The sequence below is a fragment of the Tyto alba genome, unplaced genomic scaffold, assembly GCF_018691265.1.
Source record: "Tyto alba isolate M040663 unplaced genomic scaffold, T.alba_DEE_v4.0 Super-Scaffold_13, whole genome shotgun sequence".
NCBI lineage: Eukaryota > Metazoa > Chordata > Aves > Strigiformes > Tytonidae > Tyto > Tyto alba.
In genome coordinates this window covers 44,928,061-44,950,308 of record NW_024881275.1, presented here as the reverse complement: position 1 = coordinate 44,950,308, position 22,248 = coordinate 44,928,061, and the positions used below count along the sequence as shown (strand labels likewise).

Sequence of the window (22,248 nt, the reverse complement as noted above, 5' to 3'; positions counted from 1 at the left end):
ATCTAGAGATATCCATGACAATTTCAGACCAAGTTGTGCTTTACTTTTGGGCTAAGTCACTCTCCCATGATACATTATTTATAAATAGCCAGAGATGTGTAGCTTCTGTTGACGTGGAGGTTTCACCTGCATACACAAGCTCGCCCTTTCAGGCTCCCCTGATACTTATATTCTGTACTTGGAAACTTGAACTGAAAATGGACAACAAAGAGAATATAAATGCATCTGTTTTTCACTTTGCACCTGTTCTGTCATTTTGTTCTAGTTTAATGCATTGTGAGCAACTTGATGCAACCAATGATTCCAGGCAGAAAATCACCAGAAAATGCTCAGCGTTGACTTTGTCAGCCAGAAGGATAAAATAGGAAAAGATGTGGTGAGCAGCATTTACATTAACATTCAGACACCGTTAAAACATTAATTTGGGCTTAGAGAAGATATTTAACACATCTTTGTAAAATACTCCCACCTATCCTCACCAGCACTTTGTTTAGTCTTTTCATAAAAGACATACTAATCCAGAAGCATGCGTTGGAACCAAAAACCCTGAGTGCTTTGAAGTAACCAAGATGAAACAGCAATGAAAAAATCTGTTATCCAATGGCATAGTGTGAAAAAAAACCCCACATAACTAAACTACCTCAAGTGCTGGAGGCCTTGCCATTCATCTAAGGGCAACATGCTAAGACTCTAGGAGGAAAAAAATAAAAGGAAACAATAATCTCAAGATGGTCAAACATTCACAGAGATCTTGGGAAGAGAATACATGTCTTCCCTACTATTGTCTCCAAATACAAGCTCCCAGTCCTGTTGTAAAGCTTCTCCATGCCTCATCTGGGATTGGACATGTCCAACATCATGTCTATTTGCCCTGTTATTCATTCTCCACAGAGTATCCTATCTTCCCATGTTGAGGCATATCCAACCCAAGAACTGCAAGCACAAGGATGTTTGCTTTCTGTTTGTTGTACAGACTGTTTCCTCTCACTTTGGACAGCCATTGTTTCACAGCCACTCCCACCTCTATCTTTCTGCACTCCCCTTTTTCTTTAGTGTCTGTCTTTTCCACCTCTCATTGGTCCTTGCTTCCCATCCACGAGGCCAACAGCAATTCCCAACCTTGACAGTGCCCTCGACCTCCAAATTTTTATGAGGTAGTTTAACTCCCAATCATTTCTGAACAGCTGTTTTCTGCAGCCTCCCTCTTCCAACCCGTGTGCTGATAAACCCATTTTTGATCAGTTAATTCTCTTCTTGGTGTCCCTTCACAACTAAGTAGTGGTAACTCTGCAGGCTACAAACCCCATAACAGCTCAGAAGGAAGCCACATCTTGCAGAGGTGCAAAAGGAAGAGACACATGCTCCAGCTGCCCTTGCACAGGACTAGTGTACATGAACTACCACCGGCTCCATTGGTTACCCTGAGCACATGCCTCCTAGTGCTTCCTTTGGAAGGGACTGTTTGTTATATATTTGTGTGGGGCTGCACTGGCCTCTGCCCTGGGAGAGGTATTCAGGTCCAGAATGTGCGTCTGTAACGCAGACGGTACATGCACCCTCCAGCTCAGGAAACCTGGAAACTGCCAACTGCCAGAAGTCAGAAGGGTGCACTGGTGAAAGGGCTGCACCAGCTAATTGGTCTGTATCTGCCCTGAGCAGGACAGCCAGAGGCTGTTGTATGAGCTGGCAAAGCCACCTTCATGTTCTTACTCACAGGAAGCAACAGTAAGGGCCCCAATAAAAACCACTCAACTGCAGAAGATGAAATACATTTGGTTTATTTCTTTCTAAAGTTTGTACATATACATATATCATTATACATATGTGAGATCCTTCACTAGGGTTGCTTGCTTTCAATTACATAAAAATTATTGGGAAGCTTGCAGGCTCTCTGTTGCCCGTAAGCAACATTTATTCCAACTTATAAAAACACAGAGGAACAGAGTTATAGTCAGGAACATGGACACAAGAGAAAAGTCTACTTTATATCTCACAGTTTCAATACATCAAAGGCAAATTATCTGTCTGTATACTGTAGGCTTACTTTATCAGCAATGATAAAATAGAGGAAAATATTTATATACAGTCACCTCAAGTGAAAAATAAAGCAATGTAAACTTAAATTCCAAAATATTATTTTAAATGATATAACAATATCCCCAAAAGTCCTTCTTCCAAGGGGAAGAGGACTGATTAAGTGCCTTCATTTATCATGAAATAATCATTCTAGTACCAGTTACATGAAGCAGAATAAGGGAGGGCATCCTGTGGTACCTGTAGAAAAGAGTGACAACTCTGCTTCAGGAAAGCATCTCTGTGTAAGCAAGTATATGTTTAAGTCCTTATGGACAACGGCAGCACGTGGAAACATCTCCTAAGAACCAGGGCTTGACTTAAGTCTGCACAGCTCTGACTCTGGCCACTGAAGAGTATGCTTTTCTGGCCATGCGTGTTCCCAGGGACAGAACAGGGTGCCCTGGTAGTAGGGCAGCCTCAAACCTGAGACGATGACCACCCCAAGAGTCAGCGCAGCAAGTTGCCTGCTGCTGGAAAAAATTTAGTGATTACCTCAATGCTATTTCACAGCAGACCAAGAAGTTACTACAAAGCAGCGAGACCAGGACTGCGTCTCTAGTGTGTTGCATGAAAAACACTCCAGCGATTCAGTGATAAGAGTAAACTGAGTTCACGGTTACCAGAAAGAAGGTTCCTATACTTGGCAAAAGGGATAAAAAGCCATCCAGAGGAAAGGTCTTGCAAGAACTGCTGTCAGGCCCTGTAAGGTTAGATCTGCACACAAGAGATGCACAAGGTATGTGTAGACACATGCGCAGAATGTTTTTCTGCACTACTACTACCAAGAGTTGCTCTTCCCATGTGGGTACCATGCAACAATAACTGAAAATTCAGTTCCCTTTCTCAGCCTAAGGGAAAACAACACTGCAACAGCTCATGTGGAGGGCAAATGACACTTCTAACTGAGACTCTGAGACAGTGCTTACCCTCATCTTCTCACTACATTACCATGGGAGGCAGGTAACTCAAGGGCGAAGCTCAGTACCTGAAAAAGGATTACAGGATTACAGCTCACTCAAAGGTAGGTGATGGAGAGGTCCCTCTTTGTTTCACCCTGACCTGCAGTCCACTTGCATCTCAGTCCTGCAGGGCACAATCACACCGACCATGGTCCAGTGAAGTACAAAGGCATGGCTTCACTGAGGTTGCTCAAGTGCTTCAAGTTAACTGCATGAGTTTTATGACTCCAGGTAAGAATCACATCCTCGGGCTTTGCTCTTCCCTTCCAGGGATAATGCAGATAATGCTAGTGCTACAGTGACTAGAGCACAACAGGAAAACTCACTGGGTTTCCCTGTGTCTTTTTACTTAGACCAGCAACTTGTTAAAAGTTTGGTTAAGCCTCCCAAGGAAAACCTCTGAGAGGTATACAAGATGCCCAAGAGAGACATTTCAGCCCTGCTGCTCTTCTCCCTGCTGATGAGCCAGACATTCTTCTGGAAATCTGTACAGTTGCAGAAAGAATCCCTCACTACTGCTGTACAGCTGTATCTGCAGGAGACATCACAGGCACCTGTCCTGCTTGGACACTTTTGGACATGATGTCCCCTTGCTGAATTTTCACAGGGCGAGGTCAACATTTTCAGAAGTAAAGCTGTGTATTAGATCCCCAGAGTGTGATTTTCAGAAGAAGTCAGCATGGATGCTCCTGGTGCAGGCACTGGCTGACATCAACAGGGAGAGAGTTAGGCCAGTGTTAAACTAGCAGAAAATCCCACCCAGTAATCCTTGCTTAGACTCTCAAATACATTCCCTTGCTTTCAACGTGCAGAACAACAGGCAGCCTCTGGTGGACAACACATGGAGATCAAGGCAGCTCAAGGGATACCCTAAATCTGAGAAAGCTCTGATGACTGTTTAACCTAATTTGAGAACAACTAGAACGACAAGCATCCCAACAAAGCTTGCAGCTGCTGAAGTGCTTTGACCAAATTAAGCCTCAGAAAAGAAGCGCAGGCTTTGAAGTGCTGAGCCACAGAAGCCATACTATACCTATGAAATACATAAACACATCTATAGGCATCACTTAAACATATTCACCAAGTAATTTAAGTCTCAGATTGTACCTCAGGCAAAGAATAGTGATTTTAAAGCTTTCCAAGTGTCAAAAAACTCTCTTCTTTCAGCCAAATTATAATCCCAGCCTTGAGTAAGAGGACATAGTTGTCATGAATACGTACAAATTTCTAAAAAATTGCACAACATATCCCTGTTCTCATCCTACAGTCTTTCAGAATTTGACAGCACTGAGCATGAGGTTTTAATAAGTGTGTAAGTGATTTAAAACTTGTATCAGTGATACAGTTTGCCCCATGCAGTGACACAGAGTAGGTATCATTGATCTCCTTTCTCCCAGCAGGAGGTTCAGGGGAGTCAGAGTATTTTGCAACAAACAAATCTCCCCAGCAGCTTGGCTACCTGCTCTGTGGTTACACCAGGATATACACTTGGCCTAAGGCAAAGCTGAAACCTTGCCTCCTTAGACAAAAAGTATCTAGTTTTGCTGGTCTCATTTAGGTGAGTTACATACAGGACCACTGCTATAGGGCGGCTATTCATTGCAATGGTTTATGTCAGAGAAAAATCCTGCCCTTGTAATTTGTAGCAATGCAAAGATTGAAAGTGCTAAGTGAGGGACTTTTTCTTGCTCCAAATAAACCTTCGGCCTGTACCCCAGCTGATTCCTGGCACAGATTTAACAGCAGATGCCATAGGAGGTCCCTCATGGTTAAACATTTATAATTTTTATGCAGTAGTTCATTGTTTGAAAGGGAAGATAGAGAATGCTTTCGGCTGGCCTAAATTTGCTCCTTCAGAGCATGGGAGGAAAGTCAGGTCAATGGTGTGGCCCTTGGGAAAGCTGTTCCTTGCATTTGCTAAGGGAAGTGCTCTAATAATAATTAAAATACAGCCTCAGTGCAGCTAACAAAACGGACGAGCAAGGTACCTTCTCTCAGGCAGGGCTGAGCCTGCCTGCGTTCACTGTTCAACTCCCAGATGGCACCTGGACACATTTCCCTGGAACCTGTCCTCCTTGCTTTTATTTAAACTAGCCTCCTAACAGCGGGACCGTGGCACCCCTGGATAAGGGTGCTGCAGTCACAAGGGAGAGAAGGAACCAGTGGTGGGGGCGGTTCCTCAAGCAGTGCAGTGTAGGTGAGAAAGGAAGCCTGCACTTCTAATCATCCCCAGCCCTGAGGGCAATGCTTGAGCACAAAGTCCCCAGCAGTTGACCAGCCATGGAGGGTGGCACTGCCTTTCTGACTATTCTGCAGTATTGTTGCCCTGTGCACTGGTGCTCAGCTTAGGTGGTATAATTTCTCTGGAGGCTGACAAAGCCTCTTCTCACTGGAGCAAATGTTTAGATCCCCCACGGTGAAGACCCAGGTGAAGCAATTCACTACACTAGACCCATGCTGCTGGGAGAGCGCTCAGAGAGAGGAAAGGCCAGGCATACTGCTTTTATATGCACTAAAAATATTCTCTAAAAATCATAAGCTGGAGACCAGCTCTTTCAAAGAAATTTCTGAGACAGTTTCTTTGCCTAGCCCCTCCAGGCAGCCTAGATATCAGATGCTGGGAATACATGCTGGGGAGCTCTAGTCATGCTCTGAGAAGAAATATGGACTTAATAACTGCCCTCTCAGAGCTAATGGGATGTCCCAGAGCCTGGGGAGAGCAATACTGGGTAAAGTTTAAACAAGCATCAAGCTGGAAGAGCACCTGAGGTAAAGTGTGTATACTGACTTTGCCTCTGCAAAAGCAGCCAGAGTTTCCGACAAGCTGGATGCCATCTCTCTGTGCTTGAGGGACACTGGTTGAAAATGGCGCTTTTTTTTTTTTTTTTTTTTAACACAGCTCCCCAAAAGGCTGCAAAACGTATGGCCTGGTTTGGAAAGGACCCAACTCCTTGCAAAACACCATTTAAAAGTTTTGCCACAGCAGGGGTTGCTTCTGCCTCCAAGACTTGTGGAGACTAGGAATGTCAGAAGTATTTGGTCTGAAGGTGGAAGGGGGGACCTTTCATCCCTGCAATGTAACACTAGAGGATCATGGCAGTCGGGAACTCTGTCTCGCACCTCCCAGCTATAACTGTGGCTGGAAACACAGGATACCAACAAGCAGAATGAAAAAGCTGTTCACAGGGTTATCCATTCAATGCAGCACTGCTTCAGAGCAGGTTTTCTCACGGCAAGATGGGACAGTCAAATTTTCTGGATTTCTGCAAGCATGGAAGGAAAGAGACCTGTTATACAGAAGCAGCTGAGGTGCTAAGATGACAGACAGGAGCAGCTTGACAGAAAAGGAGGAGGAGCTGTCAGACTAACTGCGATAAGGCCAAAATTGATTTAGGGATGGAGAATGCAGACATGGGAAGTGGTACAGTGTCTGCAGAGAAAAGCCTTCTCCGCTTTCAAGAAGAACATCGTCATGCAATGCCTCCAGAAGCCAAGTGATAACCCTGCCACCTTCGACTTTCTCCACTGCCACAACCCCCTCCTCACTGAAGGGGCTGCTCTCATCAAACAAGACTATCACTCCCCCACTGGAGAAAGGCAAAAATATTGCCTGTTTCAAGCCAGAAGAACAATCAGCCTTGTTATCAGAAGGCACTGGACCTGTGAAAAGTCACTGAACAATTCCAGTCTCTGGAGGTCTGCTAGTCCGAACTCTAGCTCAAAACAAGGCTAGGCTGAGCACTGCTCTCCAGGAGAGCCCCCAAATGTGGACAGACCACACCCTGGGAGCAGGCAGCATCAGGGGGAAAGCATTTAAGGGATGATCTTAGAAAGCCCTTAGAAAGCTTCTTGGTAACCAATTACAAGTGGCTGGCTACAGATGAAAAACTGTCTGAGTCGGCATTGTAGCTGAACAGTGTTCCCCCACAGCTCTGCTACATTAATCACTCTGCTGGCTGACTTATCTCTCTACATCAATTAAAGACACAACATAAATACTGCATTTAAAAGCTGTAGTCATGTTCACTGGTCCATACATGATTTATCTGCAAGATGCACACAAACACACAGCCAGCCCGGAGAGTCTCTTTTGCAGCTGCTGCTGAGTGAAAATGATCTCAACCAGACCCCTGCATCCTGCTGATTCATGGAGAGTGTCCTTTCGGCTTCCAGAGAGTATCTCACCTGCTTTGGCTGCTGAGTAGGGAAGGCAATTTTGTCCTTCTCCCTCAACTCTCTGCTGTCCGATGCAGACCAAGTGAGGTCCTCTCCTGTCTCTCCTTCCTCAGCCAGGGAGTGACGGTCCAGCCCCTGGAGGGTGAGCAAACAGCAGTGCTTCAGAGCAGGATGGGTCCCTCCAGGACCTCTGAATGCATCTTGAGAGGGGGGATGCAAGGAGCCATTGGCCTCATTCTGTTCCTCTCTTTGCATCACTCCTCTCAATGCACAGGCAGATGCTTTGTCTTAGTGATGGTTGCATGCTGCAGAAGGGAGGATGACAAGGAAAGATGACACCTTCCTGCATCACTGATGCAAAAGCTGGCTTGCACACTCAGACATTCACTATGGTCTGACAGTAACTGCCAGAAAGCTGCAGGCTGCTTCAATGACACCAAGTTCAGGTGCGTGGTGGGTCCCAGTAGAGGGCTGGAAACCAGCAGAGTATCCTTACATATTGTGACAGGAGATCCTGAGTCACTGAGGTCAAGCACTGATCTCTGCTAAAGGCAAACATTTCAGCAGAGAAAGGCATGGTACCAGGTACCATGTAAAGCCATCTGGTCAGACTCTTGGTGCCACCCAAGAAGATGCATGCACTGCTGAGACCTCCGGAGAACCTGCCCTCACCCTTTACAATAGCACTGAGGGGAAAAAAAAAAGGCAAATTACAGTGCTGCTTAGTAAATGACCTTATTTCCAAGGGAGTCCAGGAGCCTTAGGCATTTGCAATAGGATCACATTTTTCTCTCAGCCTCTGAAATGTACATTTTCACATGAATGCCTGGGATGCCTACAATTTGTAAAGCAATGGAGCAAAGTGGCATTAATTAAAACTTAAGCAGAATCTGACAAATTCTCAGTAAACTAATCAGCATGCCTCAGCAGTCTCACCAAGAGTGCTCCAAGCTCAACAAATGTTTAATGACTAAAAAATGCAGTGAAAAACTGCATTTGCTAAGTCCATATATGACTTAAAAAATAATCCAAGTATACATGGAAATAGAGAATAAATAATGAAAAAAAAATATAATTTTTGCAGGTGACTTTTTGATTTTTCCTGTTGCTTAAAATCATCTTCTCTGCAATGACTTTGAAGATGAATTATCCAGTTTCTGTGTCAAAGCTGGGAAACACACTTTACGGGAATAATTTCTTTTTGAGCTCAGCAATTTAACTGCAGTCTACAGCAACCAGAATATTTTAAAAGCTGGGGAAAAAAAAAGTTAAATGTCACCTCTTTGCCTTCTAAAGCACTGCACTCTATAATCACAAGAGGTTTGCTGGGCATGTTTCAGCCTCCCCTCAAAAAGTTCATCTAGACAGCCCTGCCCTGACAGCCAAGCAGTGTTTATTTACAAATCTGCATATTTTTTTTTGTTTGTTTGTTTCTGCTGCATGCTTCCCCATGCTATTATCTAAGACAAGACACATTTTCTTCTCAAATGTGCATTTGGCATTCCCCAAATTCATTTCTCATTCTCCCTCTTCTGCTTGTTTGTTTTAAACCACTAGAGCACGATGAACAGCTGCAGGGATCTCCTGGCTTTGTTTCTCCTCTGTGAGCTGGTGATCTACCCACACTTGATTAATTCAAACAGTCCCTCCCAATGAGCACTATCATGCACCTGTCTACATTGAGTCTCCTAACACAGCATGCTGCACCACATCACTTCAGCTCCAGCAGCAGAAGGCATCTCTCTTCTTCAGGAAGGGGACTGAACATTTGCTCCACTGTAGATAAACATGCACAGTTGCTGAAGCCCCAGTAGTTGGGAAGCACTGGCAGCTTCTGTTCAAGACTCTGCAGTTTTTAGCAACATTGCCAGTGTTAGGGACCAACCTCCTGACTTCTAGCACAGAGCAGCCACTTCCAGTGGCAGAAGCCAGATGTGTGCATGTCCCAACATCCCACATGGAAACAGTCCCATCTGGTTTTGCTGCTGAGCTGCAACTGCACGGATTGATTTGCTCCAACACTTCCCAGAATGTAAGAGTGCAATGTCTTCATGACAGTCAACAGGGAGCACACCATTGGGAAAGCTGTTGCACAGTGGTCCTCAGTGGGGGAGGCAAATCATGCAGTGCCTGTTAAAGTCCTTCTCTCTTTGCTCCCTGTCCTGCCCACTGAACTGGCTGTTCAATAATCTAGATTAATTGACTTGGACACTTCAGGAAGTCTGGCAGAGCACAAATCTACCCAGGTGGTATTTTTTTTGATGTGTGGCCCTTTGACTACTTGGACTGGAAACACTGGCGCATTTCTAAACAGTCCTTGCATTGATCTTGACGTTTCTTTATGCATCAAGAATTACATCCATCAGGAAGGCTGCCCTGTGCCAGGTACAAAGATAACAGCAACAACTTTCAACTAGTCCTCAACATTACCTCCCAAGGTGCTCTGCAAGAAAGGCCAGTTTGGTTGTACTACTCCACATAGGGGAACGGTGAGGCAAAATGGGAGAGACATGTCCAAACTTGCTCAGCAGGCCAGTATCAAACCTGAGATAAAAACCCAGGGTGTTAACAGGTGAGCCAGCACTCTCTGCAGAGCCACAATGGCACTCAGGCAAGAAGGGTTGGGAAGCAAGAGAAGGATTTCTACATCATCTTTCTACAGCCTGTGCCTGGAGACAGCTGGCCACTCCAAGGGTCTGTGGCACAAACAGGGCTTTCATGTATGGAAAGCTCCACCCACAGTGATCTCTCCCTGTCCTGCGCTCCCCTCTGAAAGCCTGGCACAGGGTGCACAGGAGCTGCAAGGTGGGCTAGTTCCCTGCAGGTGGAGGGTAGGATCTGCCAAAGCTGAGGCTGCCTTGTGCTGGTCTCCAGACATGGAGTAGCCAGGACAACATCAAACTCTGGCCAGCAGCAAGGACACATCTGTCCTATTCTCTGGTCTGCATCAGCTTCTTCCACCTATATGTGAGCTAAAGCAGGAAAATAGAGAGCTGAGGACAATCACTTCCTGAAGAGAAAAGGCAAAGTGCTTTGTCACTAGCAGAGAAATCGCAAACACCTATCTGTGCACACCAACAAGGAAACTCCTGAAAGGGAGAGCATCAGAGCACAATATACCATAAGGCTCTATATAGCAGCTAAATAAGACCGTATAGTTAAAAACTACACAGAGGCCTTTTGTCTTTAAAATACAATGCTAATGGCTGACAACTACAGCAGCATCTTCTGCACATAAACTTAAAACCCAGGTAGTCATTCCAACTGGGTAATCCCTAATCTCCCTGACTGCAGAGACAGCACAGGTTTGGATACCCCCCCAGCCTGTTAACTCAGAAGACTCTTTGCTTGGAAGGAAGAAAACAAATTATTCCAATGCTGTCATCTCAGCACTGCCAGAGATTTCCAGGTTTCATTCCTTCGAGCTTGTGGGTCCAGGATGAATGCAATAACAGTAAGCAACAGTGACTTTTTACAGTAGTACCCACTGCTAAGTACCAGTACCAACATGCTCTGCCACTGTCAGGAAACCAGTGTTCCCAGCACCCTGGGCGCTAGCCAGCATTCTGCAGCTGCCCTTTTGCACAGCTTTTCTCACTGCTACTGCTTGCATTCACAGCACTGCAGCATTTGTCCAGTTACTTTTTCCACCCACCATGTAAATAAAGTGACAAGTGACTTGAGAGATGAAAGCCACATGCCAATGGGAGGAGATAAATGGGAAAGAGACAGAATATACGTCACAGCGCTCTACCCCTCCCCCAGCTCCTTTAGAAACAGAACAACACAAAAAAGTCCCAATGCTTCAATTGCTAAATGATAAATTAACAAAGCAAAGCAAAGCAGGAGCAAAGACATCTCCCACAATCTGCACAAAAACGGCAAAATATACAATAGAAAATGTCACTAACACCCCATTCAGGCAGATGCGCTTATTTTTTGTGAATGACTGGTTACTAAATGAAAAAATTTTGACCACCAGTATTTTGCTGCATGGCTGTTCCCCTAGTTGTCATTTCCATCCTAAGTGACCTTCTGCTTAATGCTGGGTGTTTCTGGCCTGTAGTCCTTCCTCTCCGAGACATTGCGTTTCACCTTGGCACTAACTGGAGACTCCTGATTCAATGAGGGACTTGAGTGGGATTTCTTCAGTCCTGGTGCATCGTTCTCTCCTCCGCTCAGCAGCTCTTTCACCCCTTCTTTCAGAAGGCCAACGTAAATCTCATAGCGATTTTTCTGTAAAATTAAAAGAAAGGCCTGAATCAGTCTCGATGAAGTTCTGCAGAAACACTTGAGAGACTGTCTGGGTAACTTAATGTTTTCTGATGGCCTTGAAAGCCAGGAGCCTAATATGAATGTGAACAATGGTGCCTGATGTGGATATGAACAATGGTGGCTAATGTAAATTCCACTGAACAAAAAGGATTTCAGGCAGGCTGAGCTCAGGGGTGCTGTGCAATTACAGGCACTCAATTCTGCAGCACACAAATCCCAGTATTCTGTTGAACAGTGGCTCCCAGATAGTTGGAGTGTATGGTGATTTCCAAGTAACAACACCAAGCAAGAGCTTGCTGACCTTAGTCACGCTGAGTCATATTCTGTGCTCACACATACTGAGATGTTATATGCCCCACGCAGACATGGAGCTAAAAGTGCAGCAAACTAAAGGACAACAAAAATCCTGCTCTGGTTGGCTACGGCTCTCCCCTGCAATCCTCCAGTACCACCAGCAGGGCCTACTTTCTTTGCTTCAAGCCCACTGGGGGTGAAACCAAAGCAGGGTCCTGCTAAACTAAGACAGTACCAGCTTGGTCACCTCTGAGAGGATGCTGTCCAAGGCCAGACCTTTACAAAAAGAAGCAGATGAGAGGGCGATGACAGCAGCACAGCATGTTCCCTGGACAGGGCCCCTCATGGTGAATGATGAAGGTTGCTCTCTGTCCAGAAACTTGTATTTTTCAACTGGAACAAGTTCACTTTACTGTGCCCCTTGCCCACTTGTTCTGTTCCTTGTCCAGAGCAGAGCTTTTCCTCTCCAATGGGAAGATTTTGCTCTGTGTGCCTCAATAACATTTTTCTACACAGAACATTTTGGCAACCAACAAAATGAGGGTACAATAAGAGAAGATCCCTGCAGGGCCTCATAAACAGAAGCCAGGGCAAGAGTACCTCAGAACAGAGCAACCCACCTTCTGGGATTTGTTTAATAACCTGCCCCTGACATATCCACTAAAGATGTGGTGCAGGCATTGTAATTAAGGTGACCTCAGTCAGCTGGGGACCAGGGAAGGAGGACATAAACATCCATACTGATTGTTAATTTATATTTCAGAGTGGCAAAACAGCTGTCAAACTACTATGTTCCTGACAGAGGAAAAAGTGTTTAAGAAAAATTATTTGAATTTATAATAAAATAATAAAGTTCTGGTAATAACACTTATTTGAGGGCAGGAAGTCTAAAACCTTGGTAACTGCTTTGGAGTGTGAAATACAAAGGGGAAAAAAAAGGAGAGAATGTGACTGTGTTTCCAAAAAGTCCTTTGAATAAACAAAGCTTTATAGAGGATTATCATAAAAGAATCCACCTAAAAACTAAATTAAAAAGCATTCTTATCAATTTCATATCTGGGGCTCCAGCTCCACAATGCTAGATGCAAACATACAAAGCAGGTAAGATGTGTCATTCAATAAAAAAGGAGATGGAGAAACAGCAAGCAGAAACCTGATGATGATGCACTGGGCTGATAAATGATTCATCACACAACAAACAGTACACCTCTGCAAATGAGAAGCCAAGCCAGTGCTCTAAGCCTGGGATCAGCGTAAAATTCATCAAGGGAGAGAGAGACTTTACTGCCATACGGACTTTTGCTTTCTGTTGGTCCAGAAAACACTACCAGGGCCACAAGACCTGGCAATCAGAGTGGCAATCCAGGACCAGTTTTTGCCCTGTATGTCTGCCAGTGGTCCTATTGCCCTGGACTTTGTGGCCCCATGATTTCTATCACAATTAAGAAATGCATTTGGAAGTTTTTATTTTGATTTCAACTGCAACAAAATTGCTCTTTTAGTGATCTGACATTTGGAGCTAGGTACAAAAACTGATGAGAATTTTTCCTTAAAAGAAATTAATTGGGAAAATTCTGTCAAGAAAGTAAAAACACAGAAGTTAAAAACATTCAAAAGCTTCTGCAACATTAGCTCTGAAGACTGAATGCACATAATAAAGAGGAGATGAGGTAGCCACCCATAAAATTTCTGGCTCTGCCTCTCACCCAACAGCGCTCTAAAGATCTCTCTCAAACCATAAATTTGCTGCAATGAGCAACCGTCATTTGGAGTAGTACTCCCTCAGACAGCAAGCGAAGAGAAATGTTACTTCCATCGTGTCTGCAAGCAAAGACACCAGCAAGAAGAAACACTCCTGGCTGCATCCCTGAACATGGGCCCGGCACCTCCTGGTTCACCTCCGCTGAGAGGGAAACACCATCTCACTTGTATTTCATCAGGAACAAGAATGAAGAGAACACCAGTGGGTGAACAAAAAGGAATTACAGGGGCCTACAGAAAAGGAATCTGCCTTCTTCCTTCCGAATGGGATTATGCTGCTTCCTTTGGACTCGCAGGCCCTTTTGGCGTGCTTCTGGAGGTGTATCAGCATGGCCCTTTGTACATGGATGCAAGGTTTGGTCTGCAGTCTCTGCCTGAAAGAGCCAACTACAAAATACTGCCTCACCAGCCTCTTGCCCTTTTGCTTTCACCCCATGCAGCAAAGTGTCACCAGCTCCTGCCTGACCCTGACAGGATATTGTTCTGAAGGGATCAAAACAGAGGGAAAGTTTCCATTCAGGATTTTCATATAGCTAACCTTTTTTTTTTGCTGCCTGTTGGTAGTACAACATGGCCTGCAAAATCTGTGTCAAGTGTGAAGGTAACATGGCATTGCACAGCACGACCTTGAATCACCATCTCTCATACACAACTGAGGTTAATGCCACCACTTGCCTGCCTAGACAGGCATTCCTGCAGTGCTGATCACATATCTGAACTGCACAGTTCAATTGTTATTCAAGGCTCTCACAAGGGAAGAAGACATCTTTTGTTTCCTGGACTGTGCTGGTTCTGCTTTGTACTGAGGTACTTGAGTAATATTTCTTTAAAGACCACCATGATAAAGTTCACAGAAAACAGAAAAACCCCACAACAATCTCCTCCTCCATCAGTCTTTCTACAATCTTCCAATACTCCAGCCCTACACTTCATCCTAACTCATCATGCTTCTAGAAGTGATAGAAAAGAAACTTCGTGTCAGGGACCCAAAGCCAAGAAACTCTTTGCTCTCCCAAGTGGCATAAGTGCCCCTACAGAGTGAAAGTGTGTGGCTTGCCCTGCACACCCCAGTGCTGTTTTAAAAACTGACATTGTGCCACTGATCACCACCCTTTGATCTTGGTTGTTCAGCCAGTTTCCAAACCAATTTATGGTAGATTTCTTAGTCGACACTTTATCAGCTCGTCTATGAGGATGTTAAAGGAGGCAATGTCAAAATCCTTGTTAAAGTCAAGAACAAACACACACTGCTCTCCCCTCACCCATCACACCACACACCTCATTGTAAAAGGCTATCATGTTGGCCAGGCATGATTTCCCCTTCTGAAAGCCATGCTGACTACTCACAATCACCTTCTTGTCTTTAATGTGTTTGGAAGTGATTTCCAGGAGAATTTGCCCCATCACCTTCCCATGGACAGAGAAACAGTTCACCAGCCTGTAGTTCCCTGGAACTTTCTTTCTCCTTGCCTTTCTTGAAGACAGGCATGACATTTGCTTTCCTCCAGTCCTCAGGGACCTCCTCTGATCACCATGACCTTTCAAAGGGTAATCAGGAACAGCCTTGTAATGATTATCCAAATCATCCAGCTCCCTCAGCACTCGTGGGTGCATCCCATCAGATCACAGGGACTTGTGTATGCCCAGTTTAAATATTCCCTAACTTCATCATCCTTCACCAAAGGGTAAGTGTTCCTTGCTCCAGATTTTCCTACTGGGCTCATGTATTTGTGACTGCTGAAGGCTGGTTTTACTAGTAGACACCCAGGCCTTTCCTGGTTCTTTGTTACCAGGTCTCCTGTCCCATTATGGGCCCCAACTAAGGCCCATATTTTCTCTAGCTGTCCTGCTGCTAACATACCTGTAGAAATCTTTCTTCTTGCCCTTCACATCTTTCACCAGATTCAACCCCATATGGACTTGGGCCTTCTTCAATGCTTGAACAGTATCTCTATTCCTCCTGTGTCACCTGCCACTGCTTTCAACTCTGGCACACTTCCTTTTTACAGTAGAGTTTTCCCAGGAGAAACTTGTTCATCCACGAAGGCCTTCAGCCATCTTTGCTTGATTTCTTGCTTGTCAGGGTGAACCATTTCTAAGCTTAAAGGAGGTGATCCTTGAAAAGTGACCACCCTCCCACAGCCCTTTTCCCGCCAAGGCTTTATGTAATGGGATTCTTCTAAGCAGTTCCCTGAACAGGCCGAAGTCAGCTCTCCTGAAGTTCAGGGTTGTGATCCTGTTTTTTACTTTGACTCCTCCTTTCAGGATCATGAAGTTCAACATCTCATGGTCACTGCTGACACGGTTGTCCCCGACCTTCATATTCCCAACCAGTTCTTTCTAGTTTATAAGTGAGAGGTCCAGCAAAGTGCCTCTCTTCGTCTGCTCCTCAGTCAGTTGTGTTAGGAAGTTGTCAATGCACTCCAGAAATGTCCTGGATTGCTTGTGCCCTGCCGTGTTGTCTCTCCAGCAGATATAAGGATGGTTGAAGTTCCCCATGAGGACCAGGGCCTGCAGACACAAGGTTTCTTCCAGTTTTTTGAAAAAGGCCTAGGAGACAGCCACCGCAATGACACCAATCCTGGTGTGCCTACTGACCCTGACCCACAAGCTCTGAGCTGGCTTATCACCCTTCCTTAGGCAAAATTTCATGTGTGCGTGCTACCCACTCACATAAAGGGTGACTCCCCCTCTTTGCCATCCCTGTCTGTCCTTTCTAAAAAGCTTGTATCCATCCATGGCAGCACTCCAGTCATGTGAACTATCCCATTAACTCACTCCAAGCCCTGTTTTATTGGTTATGTAGTTTCTCCTGTTCACATTGTTGTGCACACTTTGCTCATCAGCCCTGACCACCACTTTCTCACTTGATTGTTGGTCAGATCATTTCACATATCTGGCAAAACAAACTGGTGAACTGTGTTCTGTATATAAAACAGCACTAAAACATCTACGCAAAACATCTCACCATATGCAATGCATCCCAGAGCTACAGCAAAGTCAAACCCAACACAATAGTTACAAGCTTTTGCAAAAGCTAAAGTACACAACCAGTCAAGCCCAGGAGTAAAAAGAGTTCCTCTGAAAGAAACTCACATAACACATGTCAAGAGGCTTACTTCAGTTCTGGAGGCTTGTGTTGCCTCCAGCATCTCCTCTGATAGTCTCTCTGACTTTTGTGTTATCTGCTCTTTCTCTTCTTCAGACTATGTATTTTTCCTTGACAGGTAGTTCCTGTCTAAAGTAGGATCCTTTCAGACTCAAGGCAACACTGACTCAGTTCTGGGTAAAAACACTCAAAGGTGCAGCCATGAAAAATACCAGGCACCTGCTGGGTTGCCGACCTCCTCCAACATAGCCTTACAATATGGCAGACACCATGATGGACAAAAGCTGCTGTCAGATACTCAGAAAAACCTCCTAATGCAGCTGCCTAAATTGCATCACTCAATCCTGTGATCTTTAATTCTACCCTTTTCCTGCTCATCCTGACACCCAGCCCACTCGTACACAACACAAATGGCTCTGATGAGGCATGCCTATGACAATAATTTTGGAAGAGCAGTTTCTTCAGAAGATACCAATGGAAGACAATAATCATGATCTGTATTACTGCAGAATGCCGTAATTTCTTCCTTAAAGATTGAGGTGCCAACATACTAGGCAACACATGAGACAGTTTCTGTCTGAAGATCTTATCATCTCTTCAAATAGATACATCAGGCAAAGACAGAGGGACACATTTTTACCCTCCATTTTACAGATGAGGAGCTAAATTCATGGCTAAGGTCCCAGAAGTCCTTATCAGAAAGAGGAGCCACAAGCCAGCTTCTGAGATTGCTGGGATTAACATATCTGTCTAACAAGAACAGTCCTTGGTGAAGTAAGGTGAAAAGTGCAGAATTTTAGGACTGTACCCTAAGTATAAGACCATCCACACCCAAAAAGTAAAAGTAATAAAGTTTCCCATACATACCTCGAACTCCAGATAGTGGTCCTTCAGCTTGTAATCATCTACTTCCTTGCCTTTAAGCTTCTTGTCAGGAGGATAGGAGCGATGTTCAGCAAGCTCAGTGGAGATCTGCTTCAGCTTAGCTTCATGGGACTTCAGCTGTTCATCCTTCAGAAACATATTAGGTACTTAAGTGACAGAATCTAAAATATTTGTTAAGCAAAGGAAAAAGAAAGAACCCTGTACAATAATACCAAGTAGTTTCCTTTTCTTTCTTTCTCTCCTTCTTTCCTTTAACTAATTTTAATTAGATTGATTATGTCTGTTATCACAGAGTTCTGTCCTTAACAGCTCTCTCAAAGGCACCCAAGCAAAGTGGACAAGTTTGTGGAAAAATTCAGCAGCTAGCAGATGTCACCAGGAAGGATAGTAAACCTGTCATCCCTTGCCTTGCTGAGAGCAACAGAAGCAGCTTGCTGCAGAGCATTACTGACAACATGACACTTCTGCTCTAACACATTTTTTGGCAAATTAATTAAGGCTGTTGTGTGTGCAGTCAGACCAAGGACAGAATGACACAGGCAAAGACCCTGCCTCAAGCCTTTGTAATGCAATAGTACTTCCTTCCAAGACAGAAAGGACATGGAGTCAGGGTCCTTCCTTCCATTTCTGCACTACCAAATGCTCTCTGGTCTGTGGTTTCTATTTGTTCAGAACAATACAATTAATCCAGAAGAGGAAGGACTCCAAAAGGTATCTCATTTTGCTAAGATGCTACCAGCTTTTATCCCACTGTGTGGTTGGAGGAAGTGAGGAACTGCTACTCCACCTTTCTAGGCAATTTCCTTTATCATAATCTCAAGTTTATGCACTTCCTCCGGTCCATCTGTCAGCTAACCTCCCCTCAACTCAGAAGGTTTCCAGCTCCTGCAGTATGGCCTTCTGGCCACTTCTAGGCTTGGATCTGAAATTATGTTTGAATAAGCAAGTCCAAAATACAGACATGATCATGCAGATCTCAGTGACTTACCCAGAGTTGTAACAGCTGGTAGGACCCAGCTCAGCTCCCTTGTATGTACCTAGCCTCAAAGGAGGGGATAAGCTGCCAGTAGTTGTCCTGCAGTGCTGCTGCTACATAGCTTGCAGCTTCAAGCCTAGCTTGGATATGCTTGCACTGCACTGTGACTCACACCAGGGACTGAGCCTCCCAGCTCACTGAGCTGGAGTTGTGGAAAAGAGCAGGAAGGGGGAAAACTTCTGCAGAGGATTATAGCTGAGCCCCAGCTAATCTTGTGCTTCAACTCTTTTGCAAGAGAACTGAAGAAAGAAACATGGGATAATTTGCCTCTGCCTATACATGGTAGGACTCAAATCACTCACTATTGGCTGCCAAAAATTCTTGTTGCTGTTAGTAACTACCCTGGATCTGCTTGCTCTCCCTGTTAGTGCCCAATCACTCTTTATGTTGTGCTGAGTCCCTGGTCCCAGTGGCGTCCTGTGATTCTACAGCCTGATGACAGGAGGTCTTTGAGCAGCTATTAATTTGGCACTTGTAATTTCCAGGGCAGCAGTCCTTTGGAGCTTTTGTGTATGCATGCACATTCTCAGGAAAAAGGTAAAAAACCCAAGCTAGTAGATCTTTTCTAGACTGGTTGTTCCTTTATATGTAGCTTTGTTACATCCCTCTTTTGTTGGACTAACCAAGATCAGACACTGATCTGCTTTTGAAAGCCAACTTGGTACAACGATCTTAGCCATGTCTAACCTCTCTCCCTCACCCATGTTGGTCCTCACTGCATCCCAACTTCTGCCTGACCAGGAACAGGCCCTTTGAAGAAGTACTGTCCATCAGCCCACAAAATCCTAAACAGCAACCACAGGGATTTGACAATTCATATTTTTCTGTCTGCCAAATGAGAAGCAGCCTGCTGGCAGCTTTTCCACACTGACAGATAAAAGCAGACATGTTTCTGCTTGCCTTTGAATTCATCTGCTTTGAACACTTAACATTCTTCTGCCTTAGCTAAAACGGCTTATCTTACTCCACTTTTTATGTCTCCCCTTCTTCGAGACACAAACCACAGGGCTGTGTTCTATTTTTTTCCTTTCCAGATTAAACAGAAACAATCAGAATAGGAAACAACTTGCTAAATGGAACAATCACAGAACAATGATAAGTAAAAAAGGGTTTTTTGGTGACTGAAGGTAAATTATTGAAGCTCCATACAGTATTTTAAAGAATGTATGTGTGAGCAAAAGGTAAAGCCATAAGGATGAGACTAGTATTATTATGTATGAGACATGTTTTAAACTTTAACCCAGAATAGAAGATGGAAAGTCGGTCACCACATTATAAGAAGAAAGGCTACTGCCATGGAGAGGGAAAAAGCAGGGGCGACATAAAAAAACCCACCCCCTTAGAGAAATGCAGATTATGAGGTAGTGGTTTCTAAGGAGTGTTGCTAAGCTATGAAGATGGCAAGAAAATGCATTTAAGAAGCAATCCAGAATGATCAGATGACTTTAAAAGCTACAGGAGGTTACTTGTAAAGTATATACCTAGGATTGGGATCTATCACCTCTGCCACTGTATACATGATCAACGCCATCAATATCATGTTCCTGTCAGTGCAGGAGAAATTGCAGGCATGCATCACAGCTCCCAAAGTACACAGAGCTATAGGCACAAGATTCAGACACAGCCAGTCTGAAACAAGCCGAAGTAGGTGTTTTTTTGTGCAAGAAGTAGTAGAACTGTGAAACTCCCTGCCAGAGGGTGTTGTGGAAGTTAAAAGCTTATGTGATCACAAAGGGAGACCAAAGATATTAATGTAAGAGACAATTTATAATTATACATTAAACAATAAATCCCTCAGCTGATAAGGGTTGGAGTCTGGCGAAATATATTGATGCTTGCCTGATTCATCAGCTTTTATCTTTTATCACCCCAATAAGCCAAAGACCAGGAGTATGTCCATTTCTTCTGAAATGAGTGGCAATAAACACTCAAATTCAAAAAAACCCACCAGTCAGACAATATTTGAAATGTCCTCTGCAGAGCCAAAACTGAAGGACGAAAATTCTATATCTGGTACTATGAATACTGGTGATTGTTCCTTTTCTTCAAAAATATAAAACAATTATATCCAAATCTGCTCCTTCTCTCCTCCCACTTCAAATCTTGCATCAGGAAAAAAGTGTAGGTTTACCATGCAAGCCTCCTTTTCCTAGAAATGCTAGTGGTGACAGCCACAAAACAATGATAAGGACCACTGTCTAGTCTCCAGCCAGTCACAGAAATCGCCATCACCTACCCTCTATATAAAAACAGCTCACCTGAGATAGCTTCGTTGTGGTGGCTGGCAGGAGTGGGCGACTGAACTTCTTCTGTGAGCCAATTGCCGCTGGAAATGGTGGTGCAGAGAAGACAGCAGCCACACAATTTATCTTACTGATCCAGCTCTGCATTTCTTCTTGGCTCCTGGGGAAGAAACACATATTAAGCACCAGCTGACCCAGCCTCCTCTACCTCTTTTCCACCTCTTCAGTGGCATTTTAAAAGGAAGAATAACCAAAACTGGACAAGTCTTAGAGTCTGTTCAGTCTTCTGGTCTGTTTTTGCAAGCAGTTAGTGTCAGGTATCTCAGTCACAGGCTGGCTTGTGATTAGGTCCATAACTCAACCTAGCATGCATCTTTTCCTAATCCCATCCAAATGACACAGATGACAGAGCCAGCCAATGCCCCGATTCAGACATATGTCCTAAGATCTGAGCTCTGCTGGACACCACAGATCTCTAGGAGGTTTCACATGGATCTCAGCAGAAAAAGGCTCATGCACAAGACTGATGCATAGGCTTTTAATGTCAGAAGCAAAAGACAGGTCATCTGTTCTGTCTGGATATCACAGCCTGAAGAATTTAATCAAATTATTCTTGTATTAAGTAGTAACTTTGTTTCTGACCAAAGCGTATCTTCTAGAAAGACATCTGGCTATGACCTGATGACATCAGGACACAGACAATCCAAGACTGCCTTTGGTCATTTGTTTCAATGATTAATCACCCTGACTGTTAGAAGTTTGTGCCTTGTTTCCAAATTGAATTTCCTGCAGCTTCAGCTTCCAGCTGCTGCATCTTGTTATGCCCTTCTCAGCTAGATTAAAAAGCCTCTTAAAACCTGATGTTTCTTTCTCATGAACTACTTGTGCACTCTAATCAAATCACTACTTAATCTTATATCTGATCAAATAAACAGATTGAACCTCTTAAGCCTCTGCTTTAACCTGTCCAGGCATGAATTTACTCCTCCTTCAGCACTGCTTTCTTTCCCCAACAACTGGCTCAAATCAGAAGAGAGCACTTACTGGGCTTGGAAAAGCAGGACCCTCCAATCTGCTGTTTTAAGCTTGAGGACATTGGGTTTCTTCTCATAGTCTGTTGCCTTGGATGCCAGCGCATGATGCACACTAACTGCATTCTTCAGATCTTCCTCCGACAAAGCCTTTTCTGGCTTATATTCATCCTGAAGGAGTTAATGGGGAAAATGGCATTTTATTTCTCCATGTGCTACTCTTTTTTTCCTTAATCTAAGGAAAACCCTTGTTCCATGGTCATGAATAATATTAACATATTATGAACTGAATGCAACCTGACTTGAGCACCTGCAGTTTCCACTACATTTTACATATTTTCCTTTCTCTTTCTTTCTTTCTTTCTTTCTTTCTTTCTTTCTTTCTTTCTTTCTTTCTTTCTTT

General features: G+C 44.2%; 1 protein-coding gene across 9 annotated transcripts in view; it reads right to left on the bottom strand.

Moving 5' to 3' along the window:
* PSD3 (pleckstrin and Sec7 domain containing 3) overlaps positions 1-22,248 on the bottom strand; it is a 133,147-nt gene that overhangs the window by 17,940 nt on the left and 92,959 nt on the right. For 4 of the 9 annotated variants that reach the window (XM_033009248.2, XM_033009247.2, XM_033009251.2 and 1 more), the window contains 5 exons: positions 21,859-22,016; positions 20,830-20,974; positions 17,518-17,661; positions 11,307-11,447; positions 1,763-7,346 (listed from right to left, as the gene is read on the bottom strand). In XM_033009248.2, coding sequence (XP_032865139.1) covers positions 7,059-7,346; positions 11,307-11,447; positions 17,518-17,661; positions 20,830-20,974; positions 21,859-22,016 — 876 coding nt within the window. In that variant the 3' untranslated portion in view covers positions 1,763-7,058. Of the gene's footprint in view, positions 1-1,762; positions 7,347-8,744; positions 11,448-17,517; positions 17,662-20,829; positions 20,975-21,858; positions 22,017-22,248 lie in introns of those variants that run through there. The other 5 variants (XM_033009253.2, XM_033009256.2, XM_033009252.2 and 2 more) reach the window with 4 other exon arrangements.